At 37.3% G+C, this 12108-nt stretch overlaps 1 protein-coding gene across 1 annotated transcript in view; it reads left to right on the top strand.

Moving 5' to 3' along the window:
• The window catches only part of CFAP44 (cilia and flagella associated protein 44), a 39266-nt gene that overhangs the window by 9872 nt on the left and 17286 nt on the right, over positions 1-12108 (top strand). Inside the window, exons 10-19 of the mRNA XM_088534094.1 lie at positions 612-767; positions 1129-1176; positions 1995-2094; positions 3343-3437; positions 4479-4688; positions 5671-5781; positions 7458-7610; positions 9281-9502; positions 9968-10113; positions 11048-11318. Of these exons, the coding sequence (XP_088390220.1) occupies positions 612-767; positions 1129-1176; positions 1995-2094; positions 3343-3437; positions 4479-4688; positions 5671-5781; positions 7458-7610; positions 9281-9502; positions 9968-10113; positions 11048-11318 (1512 nt within the window). The remainder of the gene's footprint in view (positions 1-611; positions 768-1128; positions 1177-1994; positions 2095-3342; positions 3438-4478; positions 4689-5670; positions 5782-7457; positions 7611-9280; positions 9503-9967; positions 10114-11047; positions 11319-12108) is intronic.

Below are 12108 nucleotides of genomic sequence, written 5' to 3'. Positions count from 1 at the left end.
TGATGTAGAGAGTCTCAGATAACCATCAGGAAGCTGAATCTTACTGTTAGAGACAACAGAGGTTTTCAAGCATGCTTTTTTTTTATTTATTTATTTTTAATAGATTGGTATCATCCCATTAGGAAAGTTCACCCAAGGTAAAGGGTGCCAGCTGATGTCTTGTCCTCATCCCACACAGCAGAACATGAATATGAAATATTTTCTATTCTTTCTTCATGATGCTGCAGTATGTGCAATGTACAGTGCAGATAGACCATATTTCTGAGACTTCCATGTAGAATTTTGCCAGTGCTAGGGTTGGATTTATGGCATTGTTTTCTCAAAAGTGGATTGAGATATTTTATAATATATTTTGCTTTACAGTTCACTGTACCAGCTGATAGTAGCTGGCTGTCAGTGTTCCAGGTTATATTCAAACAAGTAAAGCAGATGTGGCAGCTTTCATGCTCTGCCTGCAAGATCTACCTTTCGCTAGTTTCTTGTCATTTAGAGTTTCCATATTAATTGCATGCGAAAACATGATTTGGACATATTGGTCTCTGGCCTAATGAACACTTAGTTTTTTTTTTTTTTTTTTTTTTTTTTTTTTTTTTGCTTTAAACTCCATTAAGGTGTGGGACATTGAGGCAGTAGATGCTGCTGATACTGTGGATGAAACAGGTTTACTGGAGATAGAACCTATGAATGAACTTCTGGTTGGCAAGACTGTCAATCTGAGTTTCATGGTGAAAATTCATGATCGTGGACAGCCCATTTGGTACGCTCAGGTAAGATGCACTCAAGTGTATGCAGCTGTGAATGAGGAAGGTTGTATTAAGTAACAGCAGGAGTCTGTTACCAGTCTATATGTGTATATATATACACACATATATAGGTTTTTTTTTCTGTAAAATCTTGTCTGGATCTATTTTTAGAGTATAATATGCAATACCCTGTCTTTCAGAGCCAGAATTACATAGAAATTGGAGAACGTCAAAACGTATCGCCAAACTTCCTTTCTCCTGGGATAATGATAGGCACAATATGACCACATTCAGCCATTTAGTTTCACAAGGACCATCGTGAAGGAATTTTTAAGGAATGAGTTTGAAAACATTCAGGTGACATATTTTGTCTTCTCTTCTTTAGGATGCCAATGGAGCACTATGGAAGCTGGATTTGACTTTTACAAATATTGTAAGTTAATTTTCTTTTTCTTTCTTCTGATTTCTTCAATTTCCTTGCAATAGCTTAATAGCTTGATTTAAATATACTGTATACAATGCAATGCATTTTGTTTTTTACAGTCGCACGGATAAAAATTTTGTCATTGAAGCAGTTTTTTTTTTCTTATAATGATTGCACGTGATTATTAAAAATATTTATTTATTTAGTTTATTCCTCAAATTTATTTTATTCCTTAAAATTCAAAATACTTTAAGGGAGTTTTAACATTTCATTTTTTGCTCTATATCTATTAATCATGAATGCACCCTTTGGAATAATGTTCTGCGGTAAAAGATAAATGAAGGTCCAGGAATTTTATGGCAAAGAGACATGTGAAGCATGATACAAAAACTAATAGTAGAAATATATAGGAAAAATCTGTAAGTCCTTGAATGATAGTAAGAATTTCCTTGCAGTATAAGCCCTAAGCCTGAGGGCACCTTCTTTGCCAATACAACAGCTTTTGTGACAAAAGCGGCAACTCTCTTAATGTTAACTCCAGACTTGACTTAGTGAAAATCACACTTGAGTGATTTTTTTTTAATATAAAATGAAGATTTAAAAATAAGATAAATATTCCTACACTAACTCACTCACGATCTTGTTATGAATGTTTATATGGTGAGGGAAAAAAAAATATCACATAGGCACCTAATGCAGTCCATATTTTGTTCATGGAGGCAGCCCTGTCTAGATTTTTCAGGTTCACTGTAGATATGGGTGATAAGACCTTATAAGGGCTGTTCCAAACTATATCAGGATTTTTCTTCCTATGTTTTGCACTGCAGACACATGATCCAGAGTGCCTGTATACCTTTCACTCTGGCAAGATTGAGGCCATGAGTGTCTCTCCTGTCACCTATCTTATGGCCACCACTGCTCTTGACCGTAAGTACGCTATTCTATTCTCTCAGCCCTTTAATTACGGTTTTCGAAAAGTAACATGGCGCTTGGGGTGTCTGTATTGGGACTACTCTGTTGTGAACAGAGGTTGCATATTTATTCTTGTAAAGTTGCTTTCCAGACAATTGTTATTCCTTGGGTCCATTCTTTAATAGTTAAGACAAATTGTTAATGTTGTGAAGTAATGTGTTAGGATTGCTTCATATTTAAGCCTGAGGTTTTTGCTGAGAGAAATTTTATGGGAAGCTTTGTAAATTCTATTTGTTCTGAAGGAATGTCTGGTAAGATGAGGCCTTTGGTTTGAATAACAACATTTGTATTCAAAGCTCTGGATTGATGAGTATTGTGTTTTTTGTTTTGTTAGAAACGACATACATTTCTAACATTGTATAAGTAATTGTGAATATTAATATTTGTCACTTTCCTAGCAAATGCAATATTTATAGTGCTCTCAAAAGCTAACATGAAATTACAGGCATTTATTTAACGTATATAAATCCTGCTATTTAAGCTTCTCACATTTAGCTTTATTGTGGTTTGAAAGAGCCACAGGCCTGAGCATTAACAACATCATTTATGCTGCTGAGAAAATGCTACAAGGTCTCTAAGAAAATTGCTTGTCAGCAGTCTCTTGTCATTTGTCTGTGTTATGCAATAAGCATCCACTCCTAGCCTAAAAATAAACTCCTACCAGCCGAGCAAGTGACATTTAGGATATGTGCCAGCTGGAATGGAATTTTATGCAGACCAATATGTGTATCTACTAATCTGTTAATTTCACCTCTGGTGAGGATGGATTTTCTTTGGACATTCTCCCATTTTCATACATTTAAATATTTTTCTCTCTAGGCAATTCCAAGTATCAGCATATCTTCATTTCCTGTTATCAGTACAGATTTCCCTTAGAATATGCCACTATTCTGTGATTACTTGAGAATTTCACATGGTGGTCAGTATGGGATTTCTTATGACAACTTTCTGCCCTTAGTAGTCTCGGGAGTGTTTAAGTTAGAGAGGTAGGAAAACTTATGTTTTATTTGTGGGCACCGTGCTAGCTTTAGTGTTATATAATCCATCATTCATGCCTTTCTAGATGAGTGTTTGATATTTAAAGAAAAAGGATGATACATTTCTGTCCAGCTTTTCATTAAAAGAAATGGCAATTTCTCCACGAGCCTTAGATAATAAATGACACAGCAAAACCCGTGTTCCTACTGTCTCCTTTTCCCACAGGATCAGTCCGTATCTATGATTTCATCAGCAAAAGTCAATTGAGTGAAATGAAGTTTAAACAAGGAGGAACAGCACTGACATGGGCACCTCGTGTAGTAAGTTGCTAGTGTGTTAATAGGAATTCGTAAAGCATCTATAAGAAAATCAAGAAAAGTCACTATTCAGGACATACTGGAATTTACTGTAATAGGCATATTTACAGTTTTGTATAATCTTGTGTATATGTATAGTAATATATGAAAAGTTATGTATACAGTTTGACTTAACCATGGTTTGTCAGATTTTCTCTTTTGTCTTGCTGAGATTAAAAATCAGACCTTGGTGGATAGTTGCAGAAAATCTTATTTTATAAACTAACAGCTCCTTTTAAACCAAGCAAAGTTATTGTCAGTTACAATGAGTTACTTAACACATTTTGAAATGACAGCCCAGACGTTCTGCAAACATTTTCAGATAAATCATAAGAACTTGTGGCCAGAACTGATCATTTGTGGAGTGTTGAGTCTATCTCTTTTAGACATATTTCCCAATTTTAATTAAAATTTTGCCTGGTTATGTTCTTGAGGAAATATAGCAAGCCTAGTGGGTTCATTATACAAAAAAAAAAAAAAAGGAGAAAATTGAAACTGCTTTCCTTGAATTTTCAAGGAGAGGGGTAACAATGCGACAGTGCTCTTGTAATTCTGGCCATGCAGACTTGCAGTGATGCTATAGGTGACGAGGTATCCCTTCATGAGGAAAGCTGATTATCACAATAAATGCCAGCCACTCCAAACCTCTTATTTCCAGCTCAAGCTCCATAAGAAGCTGATGATATATATCAGAATGAACCACCTCTGCCCCTTAAGTTGAAGCTGCATCCTTACTAACATTGACAGGCCCTATGGCACGATATGCCTAATAATCCTCCTTCTCTCAGGGGGAAAAAAAAAGGCACAAACAATAACCCAATAGAATGAATTTAAAACAACATTCTTCATGTGTGGAATACTCTTTGTGCATTATCACCATTTCCGTGTAGCATGGGATATATAATATATTACAGGTGACACCAGAGTACATCCATATGGATCTTTAGTCTAAGCCCTCTGACATACACTATAGTTTCTTTTTCTTCCTTCTTCTTCTGCTCAAAGGTAAATCCTAAAGGAGGTCTGATTGCTGTGGGCTTTGAAGATGGTGTTGTGCGCATCATTGAAGTTTATGACCCCAAAGGATTGGCCATTGTGGCAGGACGGGCTAATATAGGGAAAGCAGAGATGAATCTGAAACAAGCTTTCAAACCTCACACCACTGCAGTTACAGCCTTGGCATATGAACGAAATGGAGATGTGCTTGCTACAGGGGTATGTGTCATTTCCTTCAGTTATTTTTGTCAAGACCCAGTTGTAGAGATTGTTTTATATATATATATATATATATATATATATATATATACGTTTATATATCTATAAGGTAAAGTTTATTCACTAACAACACGTCATACTTCCAGTATTTCTTCTGATTGCTTGTAATCATTCTCTGTGATGTACGATCTGTTTGCATTCACCTTTGTTTTCTGAAGGAAAGCAACCATGCAAATGATACAATTCACTTTGTGAACTACTGGAGTGCTTAGTGTGAGCTCTGTAATCCCCTTTGAAGATGGATTTGTTTCATTTTGGAATTAGTTTAGCAGTAGCTTGGAATTAGTAGAAGCGAGTTCATTTGTACCCTACCTTGGCAGCACTCCAGCTGCTACCGTGCACCGCTTTGCATTACAACAGCAGTGACCAATCTGCTTGTCAGCCTTGCAGTGTGCCTGCAAGTCTTTGAGATGTTTTCCAGTCACTGTGGTCTTCAGTGCAGTCTCTCTTTTTATAAAATATCTTTCAGCTGTGATCAATTCATTTGCAGTTCCACATTCCTGGAGCTGAATCATCCTACCACAGTATTTGAGCAGCCAGACTTCTTGTCGTACACGGGTTCTGGATTTTCTGGTTATCTGGGGAAGATCGGGCAGGGCTTATTGTAACAGCTACCTCTGTAATAGGCAGGTGTATGACCACAGGAAATGATCAAGGGGAGTTTTTCATAGACCTCTACTCTCTGGAGCTCCCAAGGGAGGCCCATCAGGGCAATTAAAGCTTGGGGTTGCACTGAAAGCCCAGGAGCAGGGCAAGTAGGATTTTTTCTCAGCATCATAAAATCCAATTCTAAGCCTTCAAGGCATGTGGAGGATTCCCTTCTCTAGCCACAAGCAGTCTGAAGTATGTGCATTTCATGGAGTACCCACAGTCTGACAAATGGTTAGGATAAGCTTTGATTCAGTCATCTTTTTCTTTTCAGAGTAAAGACAAAACTGTTTTCTTTTTTGCTGTTGAAGACAAGTATGAGCCAATTGGATTCATCTGTGTTCCTGGGCCTGTGCAGGCATTGCAGTGGTCTCCACCTTCTCATGTGAGTAGTGAACGATTGCTTGTTTCCTCCCACAGGATATAGAATGTCATTTTGAAAAGAACTTCTGATCAACGTAGAAGAAGATCCATCACACCAACTATGTTGTCTACAGACATTGTAGGCTGTCTGCTACTGTGTTCCTCAGGCTACTCAGAAGGGCAGGTAGATTTTGTTTAGCTCCAGTTTAGTCACTCTGGACCTTTTTTGAACTTTGGATAGTCAAGACTAGAATTGTATATAAGTTGCAAAATTCTGCTCACTATCTTGAATTCCTTTTTTGAAGGAACAAGCTTGTGCTGTAGCTTTTAAAATATTTAAATTTTGTTGGTAAAAGAATTACTTGAGCAATATTGCATGTGCCTCTTGCCCACACGGAAGCATGTGTTTGCATTTGTTAGGCAAAGCATTCAGAACATCTAAAGAAAACTTTGGGATGCTTCTCTGAACTCACACGCCGTATCTGAAGGTGGTCAGTCACTTACTCAGATTCTCACTAACAAAGACTTACTTTAAAAATTTGAGAAGGTTGGAGTGGTAGGTGAAATTTTTTGGTCCAGTTATCTTGTTTAGAGGGGCAATTTGTCATGACATTTTGATACTGTGTCCAGCGAGATGCAATTATCTGGTGTATGGTGGGGATGTTTTGCTATTGTAGCTTGTTCATGGGAAATTCTGCTGGCATAAGAACTCTTTTTCCTGAACACTATCTTTTTCCTGAAAAAAACAAATCTTGGTCTCACAGCTGCATTTTGGGTCATTTTCTTGAAACCTTATTCCAGTTTAGTAGAAAAGCACCCATTATGTTCAAGATATGACAGAGCAATTCTGTCTACCAGTGTCAGGGCACCAGTGCTAGATGTTAGTACTTCATAAAAATACTTGAAGCATCCGAGTGTTTTATACTACCCTTTTTTTCCCCTCTTTAAAATAAGCACCTTGATGATTAAAGATTACATATGAAATTAATTACATTTTAGGACTGAGACTTTGGAGACACAAGAATAATACTATTCCTAGTTAAGTTTCCCATAATATGCCACCTTCACACATTGTTAATCAGGAGTGAGATAAAAGAACCTTGTCTCTCTTCTCTAGATAACTTCTGAAAATTGAAGATAAATACAGGCTTGCCTTTTAAAATCTCAAAACACTCATCATTTCCCTTAACTCAATTGTTTTTCTTAACTTTGCAGTTTAAGGGACTTGGCAGGTATAGCAATTAAAACAAACATACAAAAAACTTAAGGTAAAATAGCATTTGTCCATATTCCCAGGCCAGTCCTGAAGATGTAAGGAATTTAGATAGTTTAGAAACATATGAACTTTCATGCACTTGTCAAAACAAAACCACAGCCCCTAACGTCTGGGTCAGGTCCATCCTTTAAAATGATCAAACTCCCAAAATATCATTGTGCTGTTTCCAAGCTAAAGAGTGTCAGAACAATAGCTGTTTTGAATATGGCAAGGATGTCCTCACTTCATTAACTTTGCCTGGGATATGCAGTATAACAGAATCTCCCGATTTCTGGTGTCCATTTAAATAAAAATACAATTAGAGTTAGTGCCTCCTAGCTGGAGCTTGGTTTTGTGCGTATGCATCTTCTGACTAACTCTCTATCCTTTCTCTCAACTCTATGCATGTTTCCCATGCATGTGTTTTATGTGCTTTTCTACAGGAAAAGAGTACTCTGCTCATCCTCTGTGAGAACGGCTTTGCTCTCCAGGTTCCCACCCCTCACCCTGAGGAAGAGAGCACCGTGTCCACCTATGAAATCAAAAACCTGCCCACGCAGTGCTTCCACTTTTACAGCATTAAATCACGAATCAAGGTAAAGAATTGTCCTGTGGAAGAATTCCATGATGCCCATGTGCCAGGGGGTGTCTAGTCTCTGTACTGCAGCATGGTATTTTTGGTAAGCTTCTCAGAGAGAAAAGCCAACTATGGTCCACTTGTGACTGAGTTTCAACAATTTAAATTGCAAGGTAATATATGTAATATTCACTTGGGTGATTTTTCAGAAAAAAAAAAGGATATTCCTTGTTGTTGACCTTGACTTTTCAGGAAATTCCTTTGAATGCAGTCATAAAACATCCATTTGGTTCCTTTGAGGCAAACATGAAAAATCATTCTTTTTCAGCAGTTAAGTAGTCCTAATCTTTTGCATACTTTAATAACTTTAAAATGACATTTTTTTAATGTGAAGGAATAATCTTCAGTATTGAAATTTAAGCATTTCTGAATCAGAACTGACTTCTTTGAAGAAATACAAGTTGTAGTGTTGCATATACATGATGTCCAGATCAGCAGCAGTGTGTCTGTGAGCAGGTTTTCATTCACCATGTTCAGTTCACCAGATCACAGCAGCCTCTCTTGTGATTTCATTGATTTTTCTACCTACTGCTCCTGTCAGGCAAAGCCTCATTTCTCATTATAACCTGTAGGAATTCAGTATTCAGGAGAAAGAGTTGTTGGTGATTTCCTCACAGGAGGAACCACAAGAATGATCACAAGGCTGCTAAGCATTATGTGTAAGGAAAGACTGAAAGAATATGACTGTTATCTTGACCTTTTTTTTTCCTTTTTAATCAAAAGAGAAGAATGCATTGCAAAACACTGCCAGTGTAAATACAGAAAAGGTTTCTGAAAAGAGAAAGAATCTTGTTTTCTTTTTGCTCTAGAAATAGACCAATAATTAATAAGCTGCAAAATGAATGTTAGATAAGATATAAGGAAGCTTTCTAACAGTGAGGGGTGGTAAAGCACTGAAATAGGTTGCTTAATCTGTACTGTCTCCATCACATGAGTTTTTTTTTTTTTTAGAGAGAATAAGTCAGACAAATATCTGCCAGGAATATTTAAGTTGTAGGTGATCCTGCCTGAGGACAAAAATGACCCCTTAGAAAAACATAGAAAAAGGTCTAAAACATTTCTCTATCTAATATATTCCTAGGAAAAGCCTATTTTAGAGAATGTTTGATATTTGTTTATGCTAAGATAGGCTTGAATGGAAGCAGGTTTTAAAGGTTTATAAATTTGCCAATGTCAGTAATTCTTCCACTTAGTGTTCCGAACAAAAGTCATTTACACCTTCTCTGTTCTGCTTCACATCCTTGATACACTAGAACTTGAGAATCTGAGTTCAGGTTTCCAGCTTAAAGTCTTTCTCTTCAGCCAACAGAGGACAGAGTTTGGGAGCTCTGCAGAGGTAGTATGTTAGTGGGAATTATTGGGAATAATCTGTCTGAAGAAATGCTGACGTCTGCTTCTCATTCAGAATGATTTCTGTTCCAAAGGATTATGAGTCAAAATACTTGGGAGGAGGGAAACACAGGGCATTTCCACTAGAGACTCAAGTAAGGTCTGATATCTGCTGAATTGAAGGAAAAGAGATTTCTCTAGACAGTCTCTCTGTATTTAAGTCTGGGATCTTCTGTTTCATTTATGAGACAGTAATGTGTGGAAAACATTGATTTCATGTTTCACTGCTTGCTTTGATAGCTGGAAGAGGAGATTGCACGTAGAGAGGAAAAAAGGAAGGAGAAAGAGAAAGCAAAGCTCGAATGGATAAAGCAGCAACAGGAGATGGGAACAGAGGTAGAAGAAGAGCCTGAGGAGGAATCTGAAGAAGAGGAGCCTTTGCCACCTCTCTACATACCGGAGGAGCCCAGTCCCATCCTCTGTGGGTTTTATTCAACACCAGGGAAATTTTGGCTCTCCTTGGTAAATCAATTATTCTTCATGTTTATGGGATTTCATGCTGTGGCAAGCTTCCCTTCACATCTAGATATTTTAGCAATCAGATATTTGAAACCTCTCATCTCTGGGGCATACGTTTCCCTTCTCATCTGATAGTTTCAGTGGTCTGTCTAAAGTAAAGCAGTAGTGTCACACATTTCATTTTTCTTGGTAAGGCCTAAATGGGCACAAAGACTGACCCGTTCTCTGACTAACAGAAAGTAAAATCTTAGCTTAGGGGTAGGATGGCTTGTTATGCCAATCCTTGATTTTTCTCTATGGCTAAACAGAATCTCTAGGTATTTGGAAGTAACTTTTTTTTTCCACCTATAGTAGATCAAGTTTTTTAAAATGACATTTAAGAGAGAAAAAATTATTCATAAAATTGCATTTACCTGGTCAATTTCTTCAGTATTTTCACCATTTATTTGTATTTATTTTCTTTTTCAGGGAGGATATGACTCTGGGTTCCTCTATCACTGTACGTTCTCCCCAAATGAGCACCAAGATGACATTGAAAAGAGGCAAGATGAACCCTTTGAAGTGATTCCTATGGAGGAAACTGATGACAATCCCATCCACCAGATCTCTTTCTGGTAAAAAAAAATTAAAAAAAAAAAGTGCTCCTGATGAATTTGTGACAGAGGATGATGTATTGTCTTCTTCCTGTCTCTCTCTCCCACTCTTTGTCTCTCTCTCTTTTTCTCTTTTTTTTCTTTCCTTTCCTTTCCTTTTCTCTCTCTTTTTTTTTTTAATGAACTCCAGTATGCAGGAGTTCTCTCTAGTTTCCTGAGTGAGTTTTACTTAGTTTGCAACTGTCCATTAGGAATTCTATAGCTAGCAAAATACGTTAATAATAATTACTAATTAGGTACTAATTAGGCCACAAAAATCTTACATTGTTGTTCTTGAGGAGAGCTATTAGAAACCTTGCTGCCCTTTTTATTGGGTTGCAAATTATGATCCCTGGAATACCAGTTCTCTTCATTATTCAGCAAAGAGAAGGCAGACTTAGCCCCCGAGGCGAACACAGAGGGAGCAGTTCACCCCTCTTGTGGAGAGAATACAGGTCTTTCAGGATACAGTGTGAACTGTACAAATGAAAAGGAGAACTATTTGCAGACTCCCAGTGTTATATTCAGGTCAGGACAGGTGTGATCTGATTTTAAGGAGGAAGGTTGAGATCAGAAGAACTGATCTGCAGATCTATCAATTCTACTAGATAGAAAGCTGCAGGGGGAAATCTTTTTTCCATCCTGGAACTTGGTCTCTGTTCCTCTGCATGAATCAGGGCTGACACCAGTTCCATGGTGTCCAGCAGAAGTTGGAGTATTCCTGAGCAGCCAGTTAGCTTGCCAGAAGGTTGCAGGAGCATTATGCTGACTTTAAATGGTATATTTACTTTGGTCCCACTCTAAACACTTCAAAAAGTTTTTGCTTATTCAGCTATATTAGCTCTACTTTAGAAGCATCATGTTTTGAGCTATGTCACAGGTCACCTATTACTGTTTCTGGTTCATTATTTTACAGTACCAGCAGACTGTTAATGTTCTGTGGGATGCAGAATGGGGCACTGCGTGTTTATCCTCTCCGAGACAAAGACCTCTCAGCAAATACCCTCAAGGAATACTGGTCCTTCAATGTACATGACAATGATTATGGCCAGATCCGGGGGATCAGTTCTAGCTATGATGACAGGTTTCTGCTTACCTGTGGTGGAGATGGAAACATTTTTGCCTTCAACATCTTGTCTCCAGAGGCTGTTCACAAAGAGCTAAAAGCTAAAATCCCCTCTCCGAGGGTAAGTCACTAAACAAAGAAATTCCCAAACTCTTTGGTAAAATGTTTTGATTGTATGCAGACCTGCAGCTCTGATTCCAGAACAACTCTAAATATATATATATATATATATATTCCTAGCTATCTTCTTTCACTTAATAAGGTCTATGAAATTGCTGCAAATGGGCAAAACCCAGTATTTTGGATTGCAGATCTTCAATAGGAAAAGATGAGTTTCCAAAACAATTTGAAAAAAAAATACGCAAAACATTTCCTAATGCATAGGCCCTATGTCTGAATTGCACCTTCTTTATGTTTTATGTTTCCCTCCAAATATGCAAAGTCTGTTTTGTTCATGTATAATATTCTACTATCCTTACTCACTCAAAGGTATAATCTTGCATTTTCATAGGATGAAAGTACCACAAATATTTTGCATGTTTAATATCTGTCTTAGATTTATTTCCAGTGAAGTACAATTCTGTTTTGGCGGGGGATCTAGAAACAGTGTTGCAGAATACCAAGTGCGCAGTTTCTCAGTGCTTTTGGTACAATAAATACACAACTGACAAAATGGATTTTAAAATTCACAAAGTAGCACAGCATGATGCTAATCCTATTGCTCTTCCAGGCATCAGGAGTAAGGATTCTACATGTGTCTGTAATCACAGTGCAGATCAAACCTTTAAAAGGTTTGCAGAGATGATACTGGAGCTTGATAATAGTCCTTCTGATAAAGCATAAGAAGAGCAAGACTTTTGTTTATCCACTCTAAAATGTTCTGACTTTACTGCATCATTCCAAAATCATAC

This window comes from Tinamus guttatus, unplaced genomic scaffold (genome assembly GCF_059628265.1).
Source record: "Tinamus guttatus ecotype Peru unplaced genomic scaffold, ASM5962826v1 Tinamus_guttatus_pri_ptg000035l, whole genome shotgun sequence".
Lineage (NCBI taxonomy): Eukaryota > Metazoa > Chordata > Aves > Tinamiformes > Tinamidae > Tinamus > Tinamus guttatus.
This window is presented reverse-complemented; position numbering and strand designations above follow the sequence as displayed.